The sequence below is a fragment of the Salvelinus fontinalis genome, chromosome 23 (assembly GCF_029448725.1).
Source record: "Salvelinus fontinalis isolate EN_2023a chromosome 23, ASM2944872v1, whole genome shotgun sequence".
In the NCBI taxonomy this organism is placed as follows: domain Eukaryota; kingdom Metazoa; phylum Chordata; class Actinopteri; order Salmoniformes; family Salmonidae; genus Salvelinus; species Salvelinus fontinalis.
In genome coordinates this window covers 7,262,048-7,287,010 of record NC_074687.1, presented here as the reverse complement: position 1 = coordinate 7,287,010, position 24,963 = coordinate 7,262,048, and the positions used below count along the sequence as shown (strand labels likewise).

Below are 24,963 nucleotides of genomic sequence, written 5' to 3'. Positions count from 1 at the left end.
AGCATGATGCTGCCATCACCATGCTTCACCGTAGGGATGGTGCCAGGTTTCCTCCAGACGTGACGATTGGCATTCAGGCCAAAGATAATCTTGTTTCTCATGGTCTGAGAGTCTTTAGGTGCATTTTGGCAAACTTTTACTGAGGAGTGGCTTCCGTCTGGCCACTCTACCATAAAGGCCTGATTGGTGGAGTGCTGCAGAGATAGTTTCTCAGTTTGGCCTGGCAGCCAGCTCTAGGAAGAGTCTTGGTGGTTCCAAACTTCTTCCATTTAAGAATGATGGAGGCCACTGTGTTCTTGGGGACCTTCAATGCTGCAGACATTTTTGCGTACCCTTCCCCAGATCTGTGCCTCGACACAATACTTATGTAAATAAGGTTTTCCAATTTTTTATTTTTAATACATTTGCAAAAAAATTGAAAAACCTCTTTTCGCTTGTCATTATGGGTTATTGTGTGAAGATTGATGAGGATTTTTTTTGTTATCCATTTTAGAATAAGGCTGTAAGGTAACAAAATATGTAAAAACTTAAGGGGTCTGAATACTTTCCGAATGCACTGTACATGCACACACACTTTCAGTGATGCTGCCACAGCTTTATTTCACCGTTCTGTTTTTCATAGTGAACCACAAGGCACTGAAGGTGTTGGCCTATAGCGGCAGGAGTGATGTATGCTTAATGTAACATGTACTGCTAACTGTAGCATGTAATGCTAAATGTAACATATAATGCTAAATGTAACATAACATGCTAACTGTAACATATAATGCTAAATGTAACATATGATGCTAAATGTAACATATAATGCTAAATGTAACATATAATGCTAAATGTAACATATAATGCTAAATGTAACATGTAATGCTAAATGTAACATATGATGCTAAATGTAACATATAATGCTAAATGTAACATATAATGCTAAATGTAACATGTAATGCTAAATGTGACATGTAATGCTAAACGCAGTATTGTAACTTTAAGTGCCTGGGTCCGGTTGGACCAGAATAACATGCTGTACTTTCATATCTCACATTGTTTGGTTCTTTGGCAACTCAAATCTATATATTCTCATAAATCTCATAAATAAAATACAAATTGAAATAGAGATTATGGTGGCTGTTATATTAGGTAGGAAAAAGAAAAGCAATATATTTACAACATAACCATCACTATGCCTGTGTGCTAGCAACACTTAACCTATGGTGATCTCTTACTGTGACAAGCATCTGTAGCCAGTGGTAACTCCCATTCTTAAATTAGTACTGTGTTATTTAAAGAGTAAAAAGATAAAAGAAGTGAAGAACAATAACAATATCTATAACTGTAACTCAGAGCGGAAAGTCAGTGGCATTGAGTGAAAATAATAAGGCAAATAGATAAGATTCAATAGCACCTGACTTGCACAAACACCCCCTTTCAAAATGGACGCCAGTTTACAAATGGGGAGGGGGGGTGTACTCAGTGCAGTCGTAAACTGGGCGCCATTCATTAGAGAAACGTTGTGATAATGTTAGTAAAGTGTTCTGCATGATGGAGCGAAGGGCCGGTTGGTGTTATGGCTTGGTCTCCGGTGTGTGTGTGTGTGTGTGTGGGTGTGGGTGTGTGTGTGTGTGTGTGTGTGGGTGTGTGGGTGTGGGTGTGGGTGGGTGATCTGCTCTTTCGGCGATCTCTGGGTATTTTGTTGTTCTGTTTCACAGAGTGTGTGTGTCTGTGTGTCTCTGTCCCTCTCCTCCCTCACACACAGTGAAATAGCACCATCCTTTGATCAATAACAAGAAGTCAAGCCACACCGCAGATAGATGGGTGGGGTCACGGGTTGTGGTCAGAGGTTAAGGGTCACAGAGAGGTCAGTGGCAAGGCCTATGTCCTCTTCATGCACACCTGGCAACGGCTAATGTGAGTCCGGAGACTTCCTGCCTTTAGCGTGGTGGGCACGGGTTTCCTGGAACGAGATGTGAGACGACATCAATCAATCAAGACCATGTCAGAGTTCTGGTAGCCAGAAAGGGAAAGGTAGAGGGAGAGAGAGAGAAAGAGAGTTGTTCTTGGCTTACGTAAACATCTCCTCGTCCTCGATGGCGGCCAGCCAGAAGCTGTAGGAGTTGGCGTAGTAGTTGCAGGTTCCACGCCCGTGACACTCGATGAAGGGAGCGCTCCGGAACTCTTCTAGACAGGAGCCAGGAGATGCCAGGGCCTGGCCAGATCCCTCAGCACCTGCACTGGTATGCTACACAGAGAGAAGGACGGAGAGAGACAGAGAGGAGCCAGAGAGAGAGGGAAGGAAAGAGAGAGAGTACTGCTACTGATACAGAAGGTAAGTGCTGATACAGAAGGTAAGTACTGATACAGAAGGTAAGTACTGATACAGAAGGTAAGTGCTGATACAGAAGGTAAGTACTGATACAGAAGGTAAGTGCTGATACAGAAGGTAAGTGCTGATACAGAAGGTAAGTGCTGATACAGAAGGTAAGTGCTGATACAGAAGGTAAGTGCTGATACAGAAGGTAAGTGCTGATACAGAAGGTAAGTGCTGATACAGAAGGTAAGTGCTGATACAGAAGGTAAGTACTGATACAGAAGGTAAGTGCTGATACAGAAGGTAAGTGCTGATACAGAAGGTAAGTGCTGATACAGAAGGTAAGTGCTGATACAGAAGGTAAGTACTGATACAGAAGGTAAGTACTGATACAGAAGGTAAGTGCTGATACAGAAGGTAAGTGCTGATACAGAAGGTAAGTACTGATACAGAAGGTAAGTACTGATACAGAAGGTAAGTACTGATACAGAAGGTAAGTGCTGATACAGAAGGTAAGTGCTGATACAGAAGGTAAGTACTGATACAGAAGGTAAGTACTGATACAGAAGGTAAGTGCTGATACAGAAGGTAAGTACTGATACAGAAGGTAAGTACTGATACAGAAGGTAAGTACTGATACAGAAGGTAAGTGCTGATACAGCAGGCATGGTGTTGTAATATTTGTTTTGTCTCTCTCACCATGACGAAGGAGTAGCCAATCCAGAGTGAGTCCCAGCCATTGGGGCATGATGGGATCATGATATTCTGACTGTGTACTGCTATCACCATGGCAGGAGCCTCACACACAGAACACCTGTTGGCATAGGTAGAGGTCAATACACATGCTATCCATGCACACACACTTACATGGATGCACACAACACAAACATACACCTACAAACATACCCACACACATATATCCTAGGTGAGAGCAGAAACATACACTGAGTGTACAAAACATAAGAAACACCTTCCTAATATTGATTTGCACCCCCTTTGTCCTCAGAACAACCTCAAATCATCAGAGGCAAGGGTTTGAAAGCATTCTACAGGGATGCTGGCCCATGTTGACTCCAATGCTTCCCACAGTTGCATTAATCATGTTGTTTGGGTGGTGGACCATTGTTGATACACACGGGAATCTGTTGAGTGTGAAAATCCCAGCAGAGTTGCAGTTCTTGACATAAACCGGTGCGCCTGGCACCTACTACCATACCCCGTTCAAAGGCACTTACATCTTTTGTCTTGCCCATTCACACTCTGAATGGCACACATACACAATCCATGTCTCAATTGTCGCAAGGCTTAAAAGTTTTTCTTTAACCCATCTCCTCCCTTTCATCTACACTGATGGAAGTGGACCCCCCCACACACACACACACCCACACACACAACTACCTGCTGATGAAGGGCCTGATGCCCTGGCCGGTGATAGGGTCCATGTTCATTGGCATGGGCTCAGGGGAGGTAAGCCAATAGGAGTAGTCGTTACGGGAGGCAAAGTAACAGACATTGTTGATGTTACAGAAGAGGAAGGGCATGGGACTGAACTTCCTCAGACAGCTACCAGCCGTACCTACACACAGACAGAGATACACACAAGTAGTTATGTGTGATGCTGATCTGATCTCTCTTTTGACGAACATATCAAGACTGTTACAAGGACAGCTTTTTTCCATCTACATAACATTGCAAAAATCTGAAACTTTCTGTCCAAAAATTATGCAGAAAAGTAATCCATGCTTTTGTCATTTCTAGGTTAGACTACTGCAATGCTCTACTTTCCGGCTGCCCGGATAAAGCACTAAACAAACTTCAGTTAGTGCTAAACATGGGTGCTAGAATCTTGACTAGAACCAAAAAATGTGATCATATTACTCCAGTGCTAGCCTCTCTACACTGGCTTCCTGTTAAGGCAAGGACTGATTTCAAGGTTTTACTGCTAACCTACAAAGCATTACATGGGCTTGCTCCTACCTATCTTTCAGATTTGGTCCTGCCGTACATACCTACACGTACGCTACGGTCACAAGACGCAGGCCTCCTTACTGTCCCTAGAACTTCTAAGCAAACAGCTGGAGGCAGGGCTTTCTCCTGTAGAGCTCTATTTTGATGGAATGGTCTGCCTACCCATGTGAGAGACGCAGACTCGGTCTCGACCTTTAAGTCTTTATTGAAGACTCATCTCTTCAGTAGTTCTATGATTGAGTGTAGTCTGGGCCAGGAGTGTGAAGGTGAACGGAAAGGCACTGGAGCAAAGAACCGTCCTTGCTGTCTCTGCCTGGCTGGTTCCCCTTTCTCCACTGGGATTCTCTGCCTCAAACCTTATTATTGGGGATGAGTCACTGGCTTACTGGTGCTCTTCCATGCCGTCCCTAGGAGTGGTGCGTCACTTGAGTGGGTTGAGTCACTGATGTGATCTTCCTGTCCGGGTTGGCGTCCCCCTTGGGTTTATGCCGTGGAGGAGATCTTCGTGGGCTATACTCTGCCTTGTCTCAGGATGGTAAGTTGGTGGTTGAAGATATCGCTCTAGTGGTGTGGGGGCTGGGCTTTGGCAAAGTTTTTGGGGTTAAATCCTGCCTGTTTGGCCCTGTCCGGGTGTATCGTCGGCCATAGTGTCTCGCGACCCCTCCTGTCTCAGCCTCCAGTATTTATGCTGCAATAGTTAATGTGTCGGGGGCTAGGGTCAGTATGTTATACCTGGAGTATTTTTCCTGTCTTATCCGGTGTCCTGTGTGAATTTAAGTATGCTCTCTCTAATTCTCTCTCTTTTTCTCTCTTTCCTTCTTTCTTTCTCTCTTTTTTTCTGTCTTTCTCTCTCTCAGAGGACCTGAGCCCTGGGACCATGCCTCAGGACTACCTGGCCTGATGACTCCTTGCTGTCCCCAGTCCACCTGGTCGTGCTGCTGTTCCAGTTTCAACTGTTCTGCCTGAGGCTATGGAACCCTGACCTGTTCACCAGACCTGCTGTTTTCAACTCTCTAGAGACAGCAGGAGCGGTAGAGATACTCTGAATGATCGGCTATGAAAAGCCAACTGACATTTACTCCTGAGATGCTGACCTGTTGCACCCTCTACAACCACTGTGATTATTATTATTTGACCCTGCTGGTCATTTATGAACATTTGAACATCCTAGCCATGTTTTGTTATAATCTCCACCCGGCACAGCCAGAAGAGGACTGGCCACCCCTCATAGCTTGGTTCCTCTCTAGGTTTCTTTCTAGGTTCTGGCCTTTCTAGGGAGCTTTTCCTAGCCACTGTGCTTCTACACCTGTATTGCTTGCTGTTTGGGGTTTTAGGCTGGGTTTCTGTACAGCACTTTGTGACATCAGCTGATGTAAAAAGGGCTTCATAAATACATTTGATTGATTGATTGATTGAATCACAAGCTAGATACAACATCTATCTCTCTTCCTAGCTCTCTCTCTCTTACCCAGGTCCTGTCCGTGGGAACGCTCATTGCCCTGGATGTAGAGTAGGGAGTATCCATCAAAGATCAGCGATGTTCCCTCTGGACACTGTGGAACCTCCACCGATTGGCTGTGCCTGGTTACCAGGAAACCATGCTCCATGGAGGAGGGGCCGGGAGGACCTACCTGACCCGAAACACCATCAGGTCCTGGGGGTCCGGGATACCCTCTCGGTCCTATAGGGACAAGGGTCAAAGGTCAAAGATGAAGGTCAGGGTCAAATGGAACATTAGTTCCCAGTCTGAGAATCACATATCCGGATAACAATAGAACATCAGATAGTATTCTATTCTACATACAGTGTGGTATCCTTTTCAGTGTGGCTATAAACTGGACAAAGAGGATGTGACTCTCACCTGAGGGACCAAGCAGGCCTGGTTCTCCCTTGGCTCCGGGGAGACCATTAATCCCAGGGTTCCCCTCGTCACCTTTAATACCCTGAATACCTGTCATACCTGGGACAGAGAGCGAGGGAGGAGAGAGATGGAGAGAGAAAGAGAGGGAGAGAGAGAATGGATGGAGATCATATATTATGGGGTGATCAGAGCTGATGTTTGGTCATAATATATCGGCTCATTGTAGATAGGATGGTTTGAACTCTCACCTTGCTGTCCTTTCAGCCCAGGGAAACCTGAGGGCCCCACAGGCCCTTGAGGGCCCTGACTACCTGGGAAGCCGCTTTCTCCCTTGATGAAGGTGTGGAGGCCAGGAGGACCAGGGGGGCCATCATTACCTGGAACAAGGAAAGGTGATTCAGATAATTACCATATCTTATTATTATTCATATATGGGTAAAAGTGTCTGCTACATGGCATATATTCAGACTATACATGTCAGCACTCAATGGCCACTATACAGTAGGTGTTTGATGCTATGAAGCTCACAGTGATTTGGTTTACTGGCTATTTGGTTTAATGTTGTGTCTCTCCACTCACCTTTAGTTCCTGTGAATCCTTTGTCTCCCAGCTCTCCTTTCAATCCAAACACACCCAATTCACCCTTTGTCCCTGAAGAAGAGAGGAACTTTTGGATTTATCCACCTGATGAAACTATCTGAACCACATAGACCAACGGTCACATGCACACATTGTAAGAATCAGAGGAGACTGGTGGGGAAGACATAGGAAGATATTGGAAGACATTGTAATGCAGCGTTTCCCAAACTCGGTCCTCGGGACCCCAAGGGGTGCACGTTTTGTGTTTTGCCCTAGCACTACACAGCTGATTCAAATGATCAAAGCTTGATCAAAATGTGCACCCTTTGGTGTCCTGAGGACCGACTTTGGGAAACCCTGTTGTAATGGCTAGAATGGAATCAAACATGTGGTTTCCATATGTTTGATGTGTTTGATAAAGTGGCGGCCAACCCTGGGGGCGTTAGGGGCGGTGCCGCACTTGTGATTGGTCCCCCCAAATGTTTATTTATTTATTTGTATATATATACAGTACCAGTCAAAAGTTTGGACACATCTACTCATTCAATGGTTTTTCTTTATTTTTACTATTTTCTATATTGTAGAATAATAGCGAAGACATCAAAACTATGAAGTAACACATATAGAATCATGTAGTAACCAAAAAAGTGTTAAAGTAGCCACCCTTTGCCTTGATGACAGCTTTGCACACTCTTTTCCCTTGATTACCTAGGGTTCTTCTATTCTTCTACTTTGTAAATATGTATTGTTTTTGATATATAACTTTAAATGTAGTCTTGAATTCCCTTGACAACAATAAAGATATAGGGTACCAGTCAACAGTTTGTACACACCTACTCATTCAAGAGTTTTTCTTTATTTTTTACTATTTTCTACATTGCAACCAAAAAAGTGTAAAACAAATCTAAATATATTTTATATTTGAGATTCTTCAAAGTAGCCACCCTTTGCCTTGATGACAGCTTTGCACACTCTTGGCAATCTCCCAACCACCTTCATGAGGTAGTCACCTGGAATGCATTTCAATTAACAGGTGTGCCTTGTTAAAAGTTAATTTGTGGAATTTCTTTCCCTCTTAATGTGTTTGAGGAAATCAGTTGTGTTGTGACAAGGAAGGGGTGGTATACAGAAGATAGCACTATTTGGTAAAAGACCGAGTCCATATTATGGCAAGAACAGCTCAAATAAGCTAAGAGAAACGACAGTCCATCATTACTTTAAGACATGAAAGTCAGTCAGAAAATTTCAAGAACTTTTAAAGTTTCATCAAGTGCAGTCGCAAAAGCCATCAAACGCTATGATGAAACTGTCTCTCATGAGGACCGCCACAGGAAAGGAAGACCCAGAGTTAGCTCTGCTGCAGAGGATAAGTTCATTAGAGTTACCGGCCTCAGAAATTGCAGCCCAAATAAATGCTTCACGGAGTTCAAGTAACAGACACAACTCAACATCAACTGTTCAGAGGAGACTGCGTGAATCAGGGCTTCATAGTCAAATTGCTGCAAAGAAACCACTACTAAAGGACACCAATAAGAAGAATTGGTTGGGCCAAGAAACACAAGCAATGGACATTAGACCGGTGGAAATTTGTCCTTTGGTCTCATGAGTCTAAATTAGAGATGTTTGGTTCCAACTGTTTAGGTGAACGGATGATCTCTGCACGTGTGGTTCCCACCGTGAAGCATGGAGGAGTAGGTGTGATGGTGTGGGGGTGCTTTGCTGGTGACACTGGCAGTAATTTCTTTAGAATTTAAGGCACACTTAACCAGCATGGCTACCACAGCATTCTGCAGTGATATGCCATCCCATCTGGTTTGCGCTTAGTTAGACTATCATTTGTTTTTCAACAGGAAAATGACCCAACACCTCCAGGTTGTGTAAGGCCTATTTGACCAAGAAGGAGAGTGATGGAGTGCTGCATCAGATGACCTGGCCTCCAAAATCCCCCGACCTCAACCCAATTTAGATGGTTTGGGATGAGTTGGACCACAGAGTGAAAAAATCAGCCAACAAATGCTCAGCATATGTGGGAATTCCTTCAAGACTGCATTTCAGGTGAAGCTGGTTGAGAGAATGCCAAGAGTGTGCAAAGCTGTCATCATGGCAAAGGGTGGCTAACTTGAAGAATCTAAAATTTAAAATATATTTTGTTTTGTGTAACACTTTTGTGGTTACTACATGATTCTATATGCATTATTTCATAGTTTTGATGTCTTCACTATTATTCTACAATGTAGAAAATAGTTTTAAAAAATAAAGAAAAATCCTTGAACGAGTAGGTGTGTCCAAACTATTTGACTGGTAGTGTAAATTAAATAAAAAATATGTATAATGTTTTAAATGCTCATAAACGTGCAGGAAATGTGTACGTTTTTCTTTTTCAAAAATATATGATTAAAAACAAGCTGTTCAGCAGCCGCTCCGGGAGCGCATAGCCCGTGCGAACATTGCTTGGATTGTTTTGCCAGCTATGGGGAACTGCCCCAATGAAATCACAGGATTTCATAACTGAAATTATAACAGCACAACGTAAATGGACTGTCCTGGGGTACTTAAATGTGGACTCAGTCAGAACTTCTGGGTTTGCTCTAGTCTCCCTCACAATGAGCCTCACACGCGTCAGATGACTTATTTCAGTACGCGAGACTAGAACTGCTCTATCAGGTACAGCTGGGGATAAAGCAAAAAGCTAATAGTAATTAACTTGGATATAAATAATCATAACAGTCATGGGAGCCTGGGACCTGATAAACCGAACATCTACAGTTGAAGTCGGAAGTTTACATACACTTTAGCCAAATACATTTAAACTCAGCTTTTCACAATTCCTGACATTTAATCCTAGTAAAAATTCCCTGTCTTTGGTCAGTTAGGATCACCACTTTATTTTAAGAATGTGAAATGTCAGAATAATAGTAGGGAGAATGATTTATTTCAGCTATTATTTTTTTCATCACATTCCCAGTGTCACGATCGTTTGTAGAAATGGACCAAGGCGCAGCGAATGTTGAGTTCCACATAATTTATTAATAATGAAACTTAACAAAAACAATAAACGAACATCGAACCGTGACTACAGAGGTGCTACATACACTTACTCAAAATACAATATCCCACAAACACAGGTGGGAACAAACACTACTTAAATATGATCCCCAATTAGAGACAACGATTACCAGCTGCCTCTAATTGGGAATCATACAAATCACCAACATAGAAACATGAAAACTAGAACACCCACATGGAAATAATAAACTAGACTAACCCCCCAGTCACACCTACTCCACCATAGAAAATAAGGACTCTCTATGGTCAGGACATGACACCCAGTGGGTCAGAACTTTACACACACTCAATTTGTATTTGGTAGCATTGATTTTAAATTGTTTAACTTCGGTCAAATGTTTTGGGTAGCCTTCCACAACAAGTTGGGTGAATTTTGGTCCATTCCTCCTGACAGAGCTAGTGTAACTGAGTCAGGTTTGTAGGCCTCCTTGCTTGCACACACTTTTTCAGTTCTGCCCACAATTTTTTATTTTCTATAGAATTGAGTTCAGGGCTTTTTTTCTCCAAAAAGTACGATCTTTGTCCCCTTGTGCAGTTGAACACCGTAGTCTGTGGCTTTTTTATGGCGGTGGATTCTTCCTTGCTGATCGGCCTTTTAGGTTATGATGATATAGGACTCGTTTTACTGTGGATATAGATGCTTTTGTACCCGTTTCCTCCAGCATCTTCACAAGGTCATTTGCTGTTGTTCTGGGATTGATTTGCACTTTTCACACCAAAGTACGTTCATCTCTAAGAGACAGAACGCGTCTCCTTCCTGAGCGGTATGACGGCTGCGTGGTCCCATGGTGTTTATACTTGCGTACTATTGTTTGTACAGATGAACGTAGTACCTTCAGGCGTTTGGAAATTACTCCCAAGAATGAAGCAGACTTGTGGAGGTCTACAATCATTTTTTTCTGAGGTCTTGGCTGATTTCTTTGGATTTTCCCATAATGTCAAGCAAAGAGGCCCTGAGTTTGAAGGTAAGCCTTGAAATAAATCCACAGGTACACCTTCAATGATGTCAATTAGCCTATCAGAAGCTTCTAAAGCTATGATGTCATTTTCGGGAATTTTCCAAGCTGTTTAAAGGCACAGTTGCCACTGCTGTCCCAAAAAAACATTGCTGCACATCTGAAGTTCGCAAAAGAGCACCTGGATGTTCCACAGTGCTTCTGGCAAAATATTATGTGGACTGATTAAACTAAAGTTGAGTTGTTTGGAAGAAACACACAATACTATGTGTGGAGAAAAAAAGGCACAGCACAGCACACCAACATCAAAACCTCATCCCAACTGTACAGTATGGTGGAGGGAGCATCATGGTTTGGGGCTGCTTTGCTGCCTCAGGGCCTGGACAGCTTGCTATTATCGACGGGAAAATGAATTCCCAAGTTTATCAAGACATTTTGCAGTAGAATGTAAGTCTATATGTCTGTCAATTGAAGCTCAACAGAAGTTGGGTGATGCAACAGGACAACGACCCAAAACACAGAAGTAAATCAACAACAGAATGGCTTCAACAGAAGAAAATACGACTTCTGGAGTGTATTTCCTGACCTCAACCTCGGGAGCGGTTCACACCAGACATCCTAAGAATATTGTTGAACTGAAACAGTTTTGTAAAGATGAATGGTCCAAAATTCCTCCTGACCGTTGTGCAGGTCTGATCCGCAACTACAGAAAACATTTGGTTGAGTTTAATGCTGCCAAAAGATGGTCAACCAGTTATTAAATGCAAGGGTTCATATACTTTTTCCACTCTACACTGTGAATGTTTACATGGTGTGTTCAATAAAGACATGAAAACGTATACTTTTTTGTGTGCTATTAGTTTAAGCAGACTGTGTTTGTCTATTGTTGTGACCAGATCAAATTTTATGACCAATTTATGCAGAAATGCAGGTAATTCCAAAGGGTTCACATATTTTTTCTAGCCACTGTAACTTTGCAAAGAAAGTACTGGTAGTTCGAAAACTTGGCAACATATTTATGTCATCTGCTTTGTTGACAACTCCAAAAAACCCGCCCCCCCAGGTATTTAGGCAATCAGCGGCCGACACTATTATGATACCGTCCCATTTATTCCATTCCAGCCATTACAATGAGCCCATCCTCCTATACCAGCACCCCCCCCCCCCCTCCACCCCCCCATCCGCCTCCTCTGGTAAGAAGATGCAAGGACACTTTCTAAACTGTCTAAATGATCTACACCACTCACCTGGGAAACCTTTTCTAAATTAGATGTACCACTCACCTGGGAAACCTTTTCTAAATTAGATGTACCACTCACCTGGGAAACCTTTTCTAAATTAGATGTACCACTCACCTGGGAAACCAGGCACACCCTGCAGTCCCATCTCTCCCTTCAGTCCATCAACACCTGGAAGGCCAGATTGCCCCTGTAACACACACAAACACACACACACATATACACACACACATACACACACAAGTCAGATGGTGGACACTAGTCACGTGTCATGAGACTGTCATGACATCACAAATGGATCAGTCAGTGAGAAACAGGAAGTGACCTACAGGAAGTCCAGAGTATCCTCGTTCTCCCGTTAAGCCCTGCTCGCCCTGTACTCCTTGTCCACCCTGATCTCCCTTGTCTCCCTTCACCCCCGCGCGGCCGGGAAGACCAGCAGGACCTGGAACACCACTGGTACCTGTAGAGAGGAGGAGAAGAAGAGGAGGATGGAGGGAGGGAGGGAGATGAGAACAGGGGGATGGAGGGAGAGAGGGATGGAGGGGATGAGAAGAGGAGGATGGAGGAAGAGAGGAATGGGGGGGATGAGTTGAGGAGGATAGAGGGAGAGGAATGGAGGGGGATGAGTTGAGGAGGATAGAGGGAGAGAGGGATGGAGGGAGAAAGGGATGGAGTTGGATGGAGGTCGAGAGGAATGGTGGGGGTGATGAGAAGAGGATTGAGGGAGAGAGGAAGAGAAGGGGATGAGTTGAGGAGGATAGAGGGAGAGAGAGATGGAGGGGATGAGAAGAGGAGGATGAGGGAGAGAGGGATGGAGGGAGGGAGATGAAAAGAGGAGGATGGAGGGAGAGAGGGATGGAGGGGATGAGAAGAGGAGGATGGAGGGAGATAGAGAGGGATGGAGGGGGATGAGAAGAGGAGGATGGAGGGAGATGGAGGGGGGTGAGAAGAGGAGGATGGAGGGACATGGACGGGGATGAGAAGAGGAGGATGGAGGGGATGAGAAGAGGAGGATGGAGGGAGAGGAATGGAGGGGGATGAGTTGAGGAGGATAGAGGGAGAAAGGGATGGAGTTAGATGAGAAGAGGAGGATGGAGGGAGAAAGGAATGGTGGGGGTGATGAGAAGAGGATGAGGGAGAGAGGTATAGAAGGGGATGAGTTGAGGAGGATAGAGGGAGAGAGGGATGGAGGGGATGAGAAGAGGAGAATGAGGGAGAGAGGGAGATGAGAAGGGGAGGATGGAGGGAGAAAGGGATGGAGTTGGATGAGAAGAGGAGGATGGAGGGAGAGAGGAATGGTGGGGGTGACGAGAATAGGATTGAGGGAGAGAGGAATAGAAGGGGATGGGAAGAGGAGGATGGAAGGAGAGAGGGATGGATGGGGTTGAGAAGAATAGGATGGTGGGAGAGAGGGATAGAAGGGGATGAGAAGAGGAGGATGGAGGGAGAGAGAGAGAGGGATGGAGGGGGATGAAAGGAGGGAGAGAGGGATGGAGGGGATGAGAAGAGGAGGATGGAGAGAGGGGTAGAGGGGGATGAGAAGAGGAGGAAAAAGGAAGGAGAATGAAAACCAGAGGATGATATGTATCAAAATGTACAATCAAGCAGGAGTCAGGTGTGCAGTATACAGTACCTGGTTCTCCAGGCTTTCCTGGCACTCCTTGGTCTCCTTTGGGCCCCTCCATGGCGGGTCCTGGGTGGCCCTGTTCTCCTGGCTGGCCCAGGGAGCCCTGGAAGCCTGCCGTACCCTTCTCTCCCCTGGTCCCTGGGATACCCGGGATACCTGGGGAACCTGGGAAACCTGGACTGCCCTTATCACCTTTAAACCCAGACGATCCCGACGTTCCTGGGAAGCCTCTGCCAGGAAAACCTATAGGAGGAACACAGAGACAAACACTCCAGGCCATTGATAAAACTCCAGGCCATTGACGTAAAAACGTCACCTGCTAAACTCTTAAGGTCTGCCTCTGCTGTTTGTTAGCTGTTTAGATGCACAGTGCATGAGTTGATTTAGAGACATAGTCAAGAGTTGGGCGAATAGAAATATAACACAGATCATAAAAGCATGTGGTTTACAAGTGGTTTATAGGCTGATGAATATTCCTGACTGTATCCTAAAGGTCAGGAGAGGTCACTCACCTTGGTCTCCTCTGTCTCCTGATGATCCAGGAATGCCGTCCACTCCTGACTCTCCTTTCTCTCCGGTCGGACCTGGGGGACCCTGCAGACCAGGCTCACCTGGGAAACAATAGGTTACCTGAGTGTGTGTCTCGACCTGCTGTGGTGCAGTAGCTACAGTGTGGGAAATTAGTCCAAGCTTCATGACTAGCTGTCATACTGCACTAACAGGAACCAATGGCACCTGTGGCATTGTTACTGTGCTCCAAGTGTTCCTTACCTGGTCGACCTGTTTGACCTGGCTCTCCTGTTGACCCGGGCAGCCCACCGACACCCTTCTCTCCTGGCCGACCCGGCTGACCTGCACAACACAGCACGCACCTTCGGTTAGACTAGAGCTTGTCAATCAAAAAGTAATGTTCTGGGTTTGTGAGATGATCGAGAATACCTGGTCGATATAGGAAATAATACTTTCAAGTGTTATTCCCTTGGCCAACATGTATTCTAATCGTGTCTTGTCTTTTTTAAACTCCAAATTGAATCAATCAATCAGTCAGGTCAAAGTAGGGGCAGTTGTCACCATGGAGACCGGAACCTCACCTGGGTGACCAATGTAACCAGTGTCTCCCTTGGTTCCTGGTGTTCCTGGCATCCCGGGAACTCCCATTCCTCCCTTCTGACCCTTCTCTCCTGCGTTACCAGGGAAACCATTCAGACCCAACTGACCCTGAAAGAGAGAGAAAAAGAGAGGGATGGAGGGAGAGAAAGAGAGTGGGAAAATGAGGGGAAAGTGGTAGATCTGGTGTATTGATTGAAAAAAAGGGACAGTTATTGGCGCAATGGCAATGAAAAAAAAGGATACACTGAAGCTAGCTAGCACCATCCATGAAGACACAAACAACAAACCTTGGTTGCGTGAAACTTTCATGGAGCCAGCTCTCAGGGAGACTAAAAGTGGTTTTGAATTACCTTCTCTCCAGGGGGTCCTGGCACTCCGACACCTGGCAAACCGGCTGTTCCCTTGTCTCCTTTCACCCCCTCTGTACCCCGGAACCCTGGGTGACCCGTTGTGCCCACAATGCCTTTATCACCCTTCGGACCCACAGAACCTATAGAATCATACATGAGAATCCGGTTAGAACCAGTCTAACCATCAGCACCACAGCAGATATTCGATATAAAGGAGGATTCCTCTCAGTGAGTGGTTTGTGTGTTGTTTTCTTACCTGGGTATCCCATTTCTCCAATGCTTCCTTTGTTTCCAGGATACCCAGTACTGCCGGGCTCACCAGGAACACCTGTGTCTCCTTTCTCACCTGAGAAACAAGAACCATAACGTTTAAAAGAGGGCGTCATTTAATCATCACATTGACTGTGTCCCAAATACTATCCACTAGCATATTATACATTGTGCAAGACCAGTACATCATTTCATACCAGGTAGTATACAGGTTTGTAACCATTGAGATCCTATTAAATTACTCTAATTCCTTTCTATGTGTGGGGCATTTACAATAAAAAGAGGGGTGTGTCGAAGCCTACATAGGTGACTAACCTGGTTGACCAGGTGTACCGTGCTCTCCATCCTTTCCTGGCATACCAGGTACTCCGGCCTGTCCTGGATAACCCTTCTCTCCGGTGTGTCCAGTGTCACCTAATGGGAAAAAGTGGGATTTAGCGTACCTAAACGATTCCCAGTTCCTGTTTAAACAGACCACCTGACAGACATACAGTGCAGTATAATGTAGGATACTGTGCAGTAGGATGTAGGATACAGTGCAGCATAATGTAGGATACTGTGCAGTAGGATGTAGGATACAGTGCAGTAGGATACAATATAGTAGGATGTAGGATACAGTGTAGTACGATGTAGGATACAGTGCAGTAGTATGTAGGATACAGTGCAGTAGGATGTAGGATACAGTGCTGTAGGATACAATATAGTACGATGTAGGATACAGTGTAGTACGATGTAGGATACAGTGCAGTAGTATGTAGGATACAGTGCAGTAGGATGTAGGATACAGTGCTGTAGGATACAGTGTAGTATGATGTAGGATACAGAGCAGTTGTATGGGGCATGTTCATTTTGTATACCTGGGTCTCCGCTGTCTCCTTTCTCTCCCTTCATGGGCTCCATGTTCAGCTCACTCATGTTGCCAGGAGGACCCTGCAGACCCGGCTCTCCCCTCTCTCCTTTGGGTCCAGGCTCACCAAACTCCCCCCTAGGTCCAGAGACACCCGGGTTGCCTGAGAGAGAGAAGAGGGGTTTGAGATGCTATAGTATAGTGGTGCAAAACACACTGATGGGTAGTCTGGAAGTACAGCGGCAGCAGTTCTACTCTACCCACCTCTCTGTCCAGAAGTTCCAGGGCTCCCAGCAGAACCCTGATATCCTGGTGTTCCAGGCGTTCCCATGACTCCCATCTCTCCCTTGAGGCCTGGGGAACACACACACATCAACAAATAAATAGAATAGGAAAATATTGGCGATTATACATTACAAAGGTTGTCACCAAATTCTCATTAAATTCAACGAAAATGAACCCAGACCAGTCCAGTCAATGAGTGTAAATTTCCTTCCAGTTACATCTGACCTCCTCCACTGTTCTGAGATCTGTCTCACCTGGGTCTCCGGGGAATCCGTCTCTGCCAGCCGGGCCAGGTCTTCCTGGCAACCCTTTTGATCCAGACAGTCCAGGGAATCCTGAGTCTCCCTTCTCTCCCTGGGGGCCGGGCATGTCCAGACCAGGAGAGCCAGGGAAACCCTTATCTCCTTTCACACCGTCATGACCGAAGGGGCCTGGCTCTCCAGGGGGTCCTATTGGTCCAGGGGCCCCAGGTTCTCCTGCTCCAGGGGGTCCAGGGGGTCCAGTGCCACCATGCTGACCAGGAGGACCAGGGTCACCTTGAATTCCCTGAGCTCCAGGTGGTCCTGTGTGTCCCTCTTGTCCAGGAATACCAGTTGGACCAACGTTGCCTTTATCTCCATGGAAACCTGTCTCTCCGGGAGGGCCCTGAGAACCTTTAGGACCAGGTAGACCACGACCTGGCTCACCCTAGAGAGGGCAGAAGAAGATTGGTTGATTGTTTGATTGATGGAGTTTGAAAAATAGAAAGTGAAGCAAAGACACAGGCATAGGATCACACACCTTTGGACCAGGTGTGCCTGGTTTTCCAGAGAAACCATCCTGTCCAGATCTCCCAGGCTCTCCTGGCAACCCAGGGGCTCCTGGAGCTCCAGAGTACCCTTTAGGCCCGGATAGTCCTGGGAATCCAATGCCGGGTACACCTGAGTCACCTTTCTGTCCGGGGAATCCTGGCATTCCAGGGTCTCCCTGAAGTCCTCTGTCACCTGGGGTCAGGATGGAGAAGATGTTCATGATGCACTATGCGGGACCAAGGAGGACCATAGCCTACCATAAACCAGATCAATACCGATAAGATGACCCTCACCTTGTAGTCCAGGGATGTCAGATCAATACCGATAAGATGACCCTCACCTTGTAGTCCAGGGATGTCAGATCAATACCAATAGGCTGACCCTCACCTTGTAGTCCAGGGATGTCAGATCAATACCAATAGGCTGACCCTCACCTTGTAGTTCAGGGATGTCAGATCAATACCAATAGGCTGACCCTCACCTTGTAGTCCAGGGATGTCAGATCAATACCAATAAGCTGACCCTCACCTTGTAGTCCAGGGATGCCAGATCAATACCAATAAGCTGACCCTCACCTTGTAGTCCAGGGATGTCAGATCAATACCAATAAGCTGACCCTCACCTTGTAGTCCAGGGATGTCAGATCAATACCAATAAGCTGACCCTCACCTTGTAGTCCAGGGATGTCAGATCAATACCAATAAGCTGACCCTCACCTTGTAGTCCAGGGATGTCAGATCAATACCAATACGCTGACCCTCACCTTGTAGTCCAGGGATGCCAGATCAATACCAATAAGCTGACCCTCACCTTGTAGTTCAGGGATGTCAGATCAATACCAATAAGCTGACCCTCACCTTGTAGTCCAGGGATGTCAGATCAATACCAATAAGCTGACCCTCACCTTGTAGTCCAGGGATGTCAGATCATTACCAATAAGCTGACCCTCACCTTGTAGTCCAGGGATGCCAGATTGTCCTCGAGGTCCGGGGGAGCCCTGGGGTCCAGGTAAGCTCACATCTTTACCTGGTTCACCTTTCACTCCTGAGAAGCAGAGAGAGCATGTCCACATCATCATTTAGGCTCCTTTTACCAAACAAGTGTGTGTTCTTTGAGTGTGTTTGTAGCTGTAGCCTGTACCCACCTGCTTGTCCAGGGATTCCAGGTCGGCCTTGTTGACCAGATGTACCCTTTTCTCCAGGCTCCCCCGGCCGGCCAAACCCTGGTACCCCAGGAGGACCCCTCTCTCCTGGGGGTCCAGAGAAACCAGGGTCCCCATCGAGACCACGGTCCCCCTTGATGCCCTCTCTGGCCTGCAAGAAGAGATCAGAGATAGAGATGGATGACTGACTGATTGTAGCACTGTCTGAACACATGTTTTAGGAGCCTTCTAGTGCTCACTAACATGCACACACACACACACACACACACACACACACACACACACACACACACACACACACACACACACACACACACACACACACACACACACACACACACACACACACACACACACACAAACACACACATACAGGTTCTCCTTTGGATCCAGGCAGGCCTGCTAGTCCTTCTTTCCCTGGCAGTCCATCTACACCAGGTAGACCTTGTGTGCCAACGAAACCAGGCAGACCTTTGTCCCCCTTCAGCCCTGGAGCCAGGTAGATGTCGCCAGGTTCACCATGGGCTCCTGGAGCACCTACCAACCCAGGAGTACCTGAATTACCCTGGGGAGAGGAGAAGAAATAGCAGGGCCAATCAACAATCTATTTTATTGGAAGAAAACTACTGGACAAACATACAGTACATAGTAATGACATGTGGATGGCCAGTGATGCAGCATGTCCACCATAATGGTATTCATGGAGCTACAGTGATGCAGCATGTCCACCATAATGGTATTCATGGAGCTACAGTGATGCAGCATGTACACCATAATGGTATTCATGGAGCTACAGTGATGCAGCATGTCCACCATAATGGTCTTCATGGTGCTACAGTGATGCAGCATGTACACCATAATGGTCTTTATGGAGCTACAGTGATGCAGCATGTCTACCATAATGGTCTTTATGGAGCTACAGTGATGCAGCATGTCCACCATAATGGTCTTTATGGTGCTACAGTGATGCAGCATGTCTACCATAATGGTCTTTATGGAGCTACAGTGATGCAGCATGTCTACCATAATGGTCTTCATGGAGCTATAGTGATGCAGCATGTCCACCATAATGGTCTTCATGGTGCTACAGTGATGCAGCATGTCCACCATAATGGTCTTTATGGAGCTACAGTGATGCAGCATGTCCACCATAATGGTCTTCATGGAGCTATAGTGATGCAGCATGTCCACCATAATGGTCTTTATGGAGCTACAGTGATGCAGCATGTCCACCATAATGGTCTTTATGGAGCTACAGTGATGCAGCATGTCTACCATAATGGTCTTCATGGAGCTATAGTGATGCAGCATGTCCACCATAATGGTCTTCATGGAGCTACAGTGATGCAGCATGTCCACCATAATGGTCTTTATGGAGCTACAGTGATGCAGCATGTCCACCATAATGGTCTTCATGGAGCTACAGTGATGCAGCATGTCTACCATAATGGTCTTTATGGAGCTATAGTGATGCAGCATGTCCACCATAATGGTCTTTATGGAGCTACAGTGATGCAGCATGTCCACCATAATGGTCTTTATGGAGCTACAGTGATGCAGCATGTCTACCATAATGGTCTTTATGGAGCTACAGTGATGCAGCATGTCCACCATAATGGTCTTTATGGTGCTACAGTGATGCAGCATGTCTACCATAATGGTCTTTATGGAGCTACAGTGATGCAGCATGTCCACCATAATGGTCTTCATGGAGCTACAGTGATGCAGCATGTCCACCATAATGGTCTTTATGGAGCTACAGTGATGCAGCATGTCCACCATAATGGTCTTTATGGAGCTACAGTGATGCAGCATGTCCACCATAATGGTATTCATGGAGCTACAGTGATGCAGCATGTCCACCATAATGGTCTTTATGGAGCTACAGTGATGCAGCATGTCTACCATAATGGTCTTTATGGTGCTACAGTGATGCAGCATGTCCACCATAATGGTCTTTATGGAGCTACAGTGATGCAGCATGTCTACCATAATGGTCTTTATGGAGCTACAGTGATGCAGCATGTCCACCATAATGGTCTTTATGGAGCTACAGTGATGCAGCATGTCTACCATAATGGTCTTTATGGTGCTACAGTGATGCAGCATGTCCACCATAATGGTCTTTATGGAGCTACAGTGATGCAGCATGTCTACCATAATGGTCTTCATGGAGCTACAGTGATGCAGCATGTCCACCATAATGGTCTTTATGGAGCTACAGTGATGCAGCATGTCCACCATAATGGTCTTTATGGAGCTACAGTGATGCAGCATGTCTACCATAATGGTCTTTATGGAGCTACAGTGATGCAGCATGTCCACCATAATGGTCTTTATGGAGCTACAGTGATGCAGCATGTCCACCATAATGGTCTTTATGGAGCTACAGTGATGCAGCATGTCCACCATAATGGTCGTTATGGAGCTACAGTGATGCAGCATGTACACCATAATGGTCTTTATGGAGCTACAGTGATGCAGCATGTCCACCATAATGGTCTTTATGGAGCTACAGTGATGCAGCATGTCCACCATAATGGTCTTTATGGAGCTACAGTGATGCAGCATGTCCACCATAATGGTCTTTATGGAGCTACAGTGATGCAGCATGTCCACCATAATGGTCTTCATGGAGCTACAGTGATGCAGCATGTCCACCATAATGGTCTTTATGGAGCTACAGTGATGCAGCATGTCTACCATAATGGTCTTTATGGAGCTACAGTGATGCAGCATGTCTACCATAATGGTCTTTATGGAGCTACAGTGATGCAGCATGTCCACCATAATGGTCTTTATGGAGCTACAGTGATGCAGCATGTACACCATAATGGTCTTTATGGAGCTACAGTGATGCAGCATGTCCACCATAATGGTCTTTATGGAGCTACAGTGATGCAGCATGTCCACCATAATGGTCTTTATGGAGCTACAGTGATGCAGCATGTACACCATAATGGTCTTTATGGAGCTACAGTGATGCAGCATGTCCACCATAATGGTATTCATGGAGCTACAGTGATGCAGCATGTACACCATAATGGTCTTTATGGAGCTACAGTGATGCAGCATGTCCACCATAATGGTCTTTATGGAGCTACAGTGATGCAGCATGTCCACCATAATGGTCTTTATGGAGCTACAGTGATGCAGCATGTACACCATAATGGTCTTTATGGAGCTACAGTGATGCAGCATGTCCACCATAATGGTATTCATGGAGCTACAGTGATGCAGCATGTCCACCATAATGGTCTTTATGGAGCTACAGTGATGCAGCATGTCCACCATAATGGTCTTTATGGAGCTACAGTGATGCAGCATGTCTACCATAATGGTCTTCATGGAGCTACAGTGATGCAGCATGTCCACCATAATGGTCTTTATGGAGCTACAGTGATGCAGCATGTCTACCATAATGGTCTTTATGGAGCTACAGTGATGCAGCATGTCCACCATAATGGTCTTTATGGTGCTACAGTGATGCAGCATGTCCACCATAATGGTCTTTATGGAGCTACAGTGATGCAGCATGTCTACCATAATGGTCTTTATGGAGCTACAGTGATGCAGCATGTCTACCATAATGGTCTTTATGGAGCTACAGTGATGCAGCATGTCTACCATAATGGTCTTTATGGAGCTACAGTGATGCAGCATGTCTACCATAATGGTCTTCATGGAGCTACAGTGATGCAGCATGTCTTCTTCAGGTTCTATTAGAAGAGTGAGTGATGATGTGATGAAGATAACTCACAGGGCCTCCATCAAGCCCAGCAGGTCCAGGCACACCCTTGTCTCCTTTACTGCCTGCCACTCCAGGATAACCTACAGGGGACGAACAACACTTCTCAGTCCAACACAAAAACACCATCTCATAGGAAATAATGTGGAGGTGGATGAATATAGGCCCTAGGGTCAGGATCCTAACCTGAGATACATGCTGAAGATGTGGAACATAAGTTTAGTGCCAATCATTCATTTAAATGAGTGACACAAAGGTTTCAGTTGCATGTGTTTATCTCCAGCTATGATTCAGTCAGTAGTGTGGGGGTATCTCTTGTCAGCTCACCTTGCAGTCCATTAGGCCCCTGGGGGCCAGGGAGTCCAGGTGGGCCGAAGGCTTCACACTGCACACACGTGTCTCCCTGATCACCTGGAGGTACATCACAATACAAGTTATATCAGACAAACAGGTAGGTGACAGCATGGGATACGGTGGATGCCTTGAAGTGAATCTGAGCTGTACTATATGGAATGGAGTAATATATTGTAATATGTGATAATGTTACGTAATTTATGTAATCACTATGTGAGCACTACCGAGTTTCGTGATGAGAAAAGCGAGAGGGAGAGAGCGCATACAATGTGCATGCACTGACTACAGAGTTAGCTAAACGTACAGTACATTGTGATTGGACAGAACATCAGAGACTGATAAGAGTGATTGTCCCAGCACCCCCTCCCTCCCCGCCGTACCTTTCTGTCCTAACTCCCCCTGTAGTCCAGGTGGGCCGGGGGGCCCAGGTGGTCCCTTTTCAAGGGCCGGATCACATGGCTCATCCCCTATACATATAGTGCAACACACACACACAGGTGAGAGACTGCCTAGACAACACTGAGTGACCTAAAAGACTCCATTGCTAAACGTATAATCAGCTAAATGACTCCACAATGACAAATGTCAAAGGTCATACTATGAATGTGTAACCACACATACCAGGGGGTCCGGGAGGACCAGGGTGTCCAATAAGCCCATCTTGTCCAGGCTTTCCTCTGAGAGACTCCCCTTCTGCACCTCTGTCTCCCTTCTGACCCACCTCTCCTGGCCGGCCCTTCTCTCCGGGTGGTCCCTCAATGTGCCTGCCTAAAATATACCACAGAGGGACACAGTGAGGTATGGGGATATCAACTAAAGAAATACATGACAGAGAGGACATAAAATATGACCGAGTGTCAAATAATGGGTCACGGATTACTGATGGGTCAAAGTGTGTGTTTCTTCTCTTACCTGGTAGGCCCAGAGCTCCTTGAATACCAGGGAAACCTGTCAGATAAAGGAGCATGTTCAGAGTTGGTCTAGGAGGCCTACATACACACTTAGAAGGACTTCTAAGGGGTGTACTGTACCTCTTTCTCCTTGTAAGCCTGGGAGACCAGGGGGTCCGGGAGAGCCAGGAGCACCATCACCCTGCATAGAAAACGAATAAATGACTATACTTTTCAATAATAGTGCTGAGCACGTTACTCTCATTTTAAAGAGTGTATAGCGGCATCTGGTGGACAAAAAAAACAATAATTGCATCTGAAAGTTCAATATATGAGGTGCTCAGAGCAATAAGCAAGACTACAGAGAGAGAGTATACCGTACTTACATTTGCTGGAGGGCCTCTCTCCCCCTTTTCACCCTAAAACACAGAGAGATGTCCATTTCATTAGCCTCAGCATTGCTTGAAAAAAGCAGATGACTGGTACATGTTTATGTAGTTACCGGTGTTCCATGGTATCCAGGGCCGCCAGGAAAGCCTCTCTCTCCCTGTATGACAACAGGCACATCACAATGATCAGGACAAAGACATCGAAAACAACAGAAATATTGAGATAAAACTACTAGAGAGAGAGAAAGAGAGCGAGAGAGAGAGAGAGAGAGAGAGAGAGAGAGAGAGAGAGAGAGAGAGAGAGAGAGAGAGAGAGAGAGAGAGAGAGAGAGAGAGAGAGAAGAGAGAGAGAGAGAGAGAGAGAGAGAGAGAGAGAGAGAGAGAGAGAGAGAGAGAGAGAGAGAGAGAAAGAGAGTGAGAGAGAGAAAGAGAGTGAGAGAGAGAGAGAAAGAGAGAGAGAGAGAGAGAGAAAGAAAGAGAGAGAGAAAGAGAGAGAGATTAAATTTGATTATTGACTGTTACCATTTTATTGTTACTATTTTTATATTTAATTTTGTATTATTATTTACTGCCATTCTATATTATTATTTGTCATTGTTTATAATTTTATTACAATGTATATTGTATACATTGTTGCTTTGGCAATATTGACACAATGTTTTTCATGCCAATAAAGCAGCTTGAATTTGAATTTGAATTTGAGAAAGAAAGAGAAAGAGAGAGAGAGAGAAAGAAATAGAGAGAGAGAGAAGTAAGAGGTGGTGGATGAGAGACAGTGAGAATGTGAGAAAGAAGAAGTAGGCTAGGTGTAGACGTGTATGATTCTATACCTTAAATCCATTGTCTCCATCTTTGCCAGGTTTTCCCTGAAATCCAATACACAGAAATTCAGTTCACCAGGAAAGCAAATCATGTTTAAGTTTTTCTTCAATAAAAGCAAATGTAATGAAATTGAATTGATCATCGTCACTCACCCTTGGTCCTGGTGGACCTTGTTCACCCTTGACCCCATTTAGATGTGGAATGCAAAAACCCTGCAAACAAAAATGACATCAATGTTACTTATCGTGGCCATCAAAACACAAGTCAGTTCAGTATTGGTTTGCTGCACTGTAATGTCATTGCATGTAGATGAATGTTGGACTTGAAAAGAAGTAAAACACTGACTTT

The 24,963-nt window shown here is 45.5% G+C and overlaps 1 protein-coding gene across 1 annotated transcript in view; it reads right to left on the bottom strand.

The window, feature by feature from the left end:
* Positions 1-580: 580 nt before the first annotated feature.
* The window catches only part of LOC129820794 (collagen alpha-1(IV) chain-like), a gene marked incomplete in the record, with an annotated part of 100,811 nt that continues 76,428 nt past the window's right edge, over positions 581-24,963 (bottom strand). Inside the window, 35 exon segments of the mRNA XM_055877762.1 lie at positions 581-1,945; positions 2,058-2,230; positions 2,999-3,113; positions 3,698-3,875; positions 5,736-5,948; positions 6,129-6,227; positions 6,377-6,505; positions 6,708-6,779; positions 12,085-12,157; positions 12,297-12,430; positions 13,604-13,840; positions 14,110-14,208; positions 14,369-14,449; positions 14,689-14,815; positions 15,058-15,197; positions 15,314-15,403; positions 15,643-15,741; positions 16,185-16,337; positions 16,439-16,528; positions 16,714-17,146; positions 17,240-17,442; positions 18,202-18,294; positions 18,395-18,563; positions 18,786-18,977; positions 22,173-22,243; positions 22,488-22,571; positions 22,895-22,981; positions 23,136-23,282; positions 23,427-23,462; positions 23,546-23,606; positions 23,791-23,823; positions 23,907-23,951; positions 24,624-24,659; positions 24,768-24,827; positions 24,961-24,963. The exon segment at positions 24,961-24,963 is cut by the window's right edge and continues 33 nt beyond it. Of these exon segments, the coding sequence (XP_055733737.1) occupies positions 1,864-1,945; positions 2,058-2,230; positions 2,999-3,113; positions 3,698-3,875; positions 5,736-5,948; positions 6,129-6,227; positions 6,377-6,505; positions 6,708-6,779; positions 12,085-12,157; positions 12,297-12,430; positions 13,604-13,840; positions 14,110-14,208; positions 14,369-14,449; positions 14,689-14,815; positions 15,058-15,197; positions 15,314-15,403; positions 15,643-15,741; positions 16,185-16,337; positions 16,439-16,528; positions 16,714-17,146; positions 17,240-17,442; positions 18,202-18,294; positions 18,395-18,563; positions 18,786-18,977; positions 22,173-22,243; positions 22,488-22,571; positions 22,895-22,981; positions 23,136-23,282; positions 23,427-23,462; positions 23,546-23,606; positions 23,791-23,823; positions 23,907-23,951; positions 24,624-24,659; positions 24,768-24,827; positions 24,961-24,963 (4,137 nt within the window).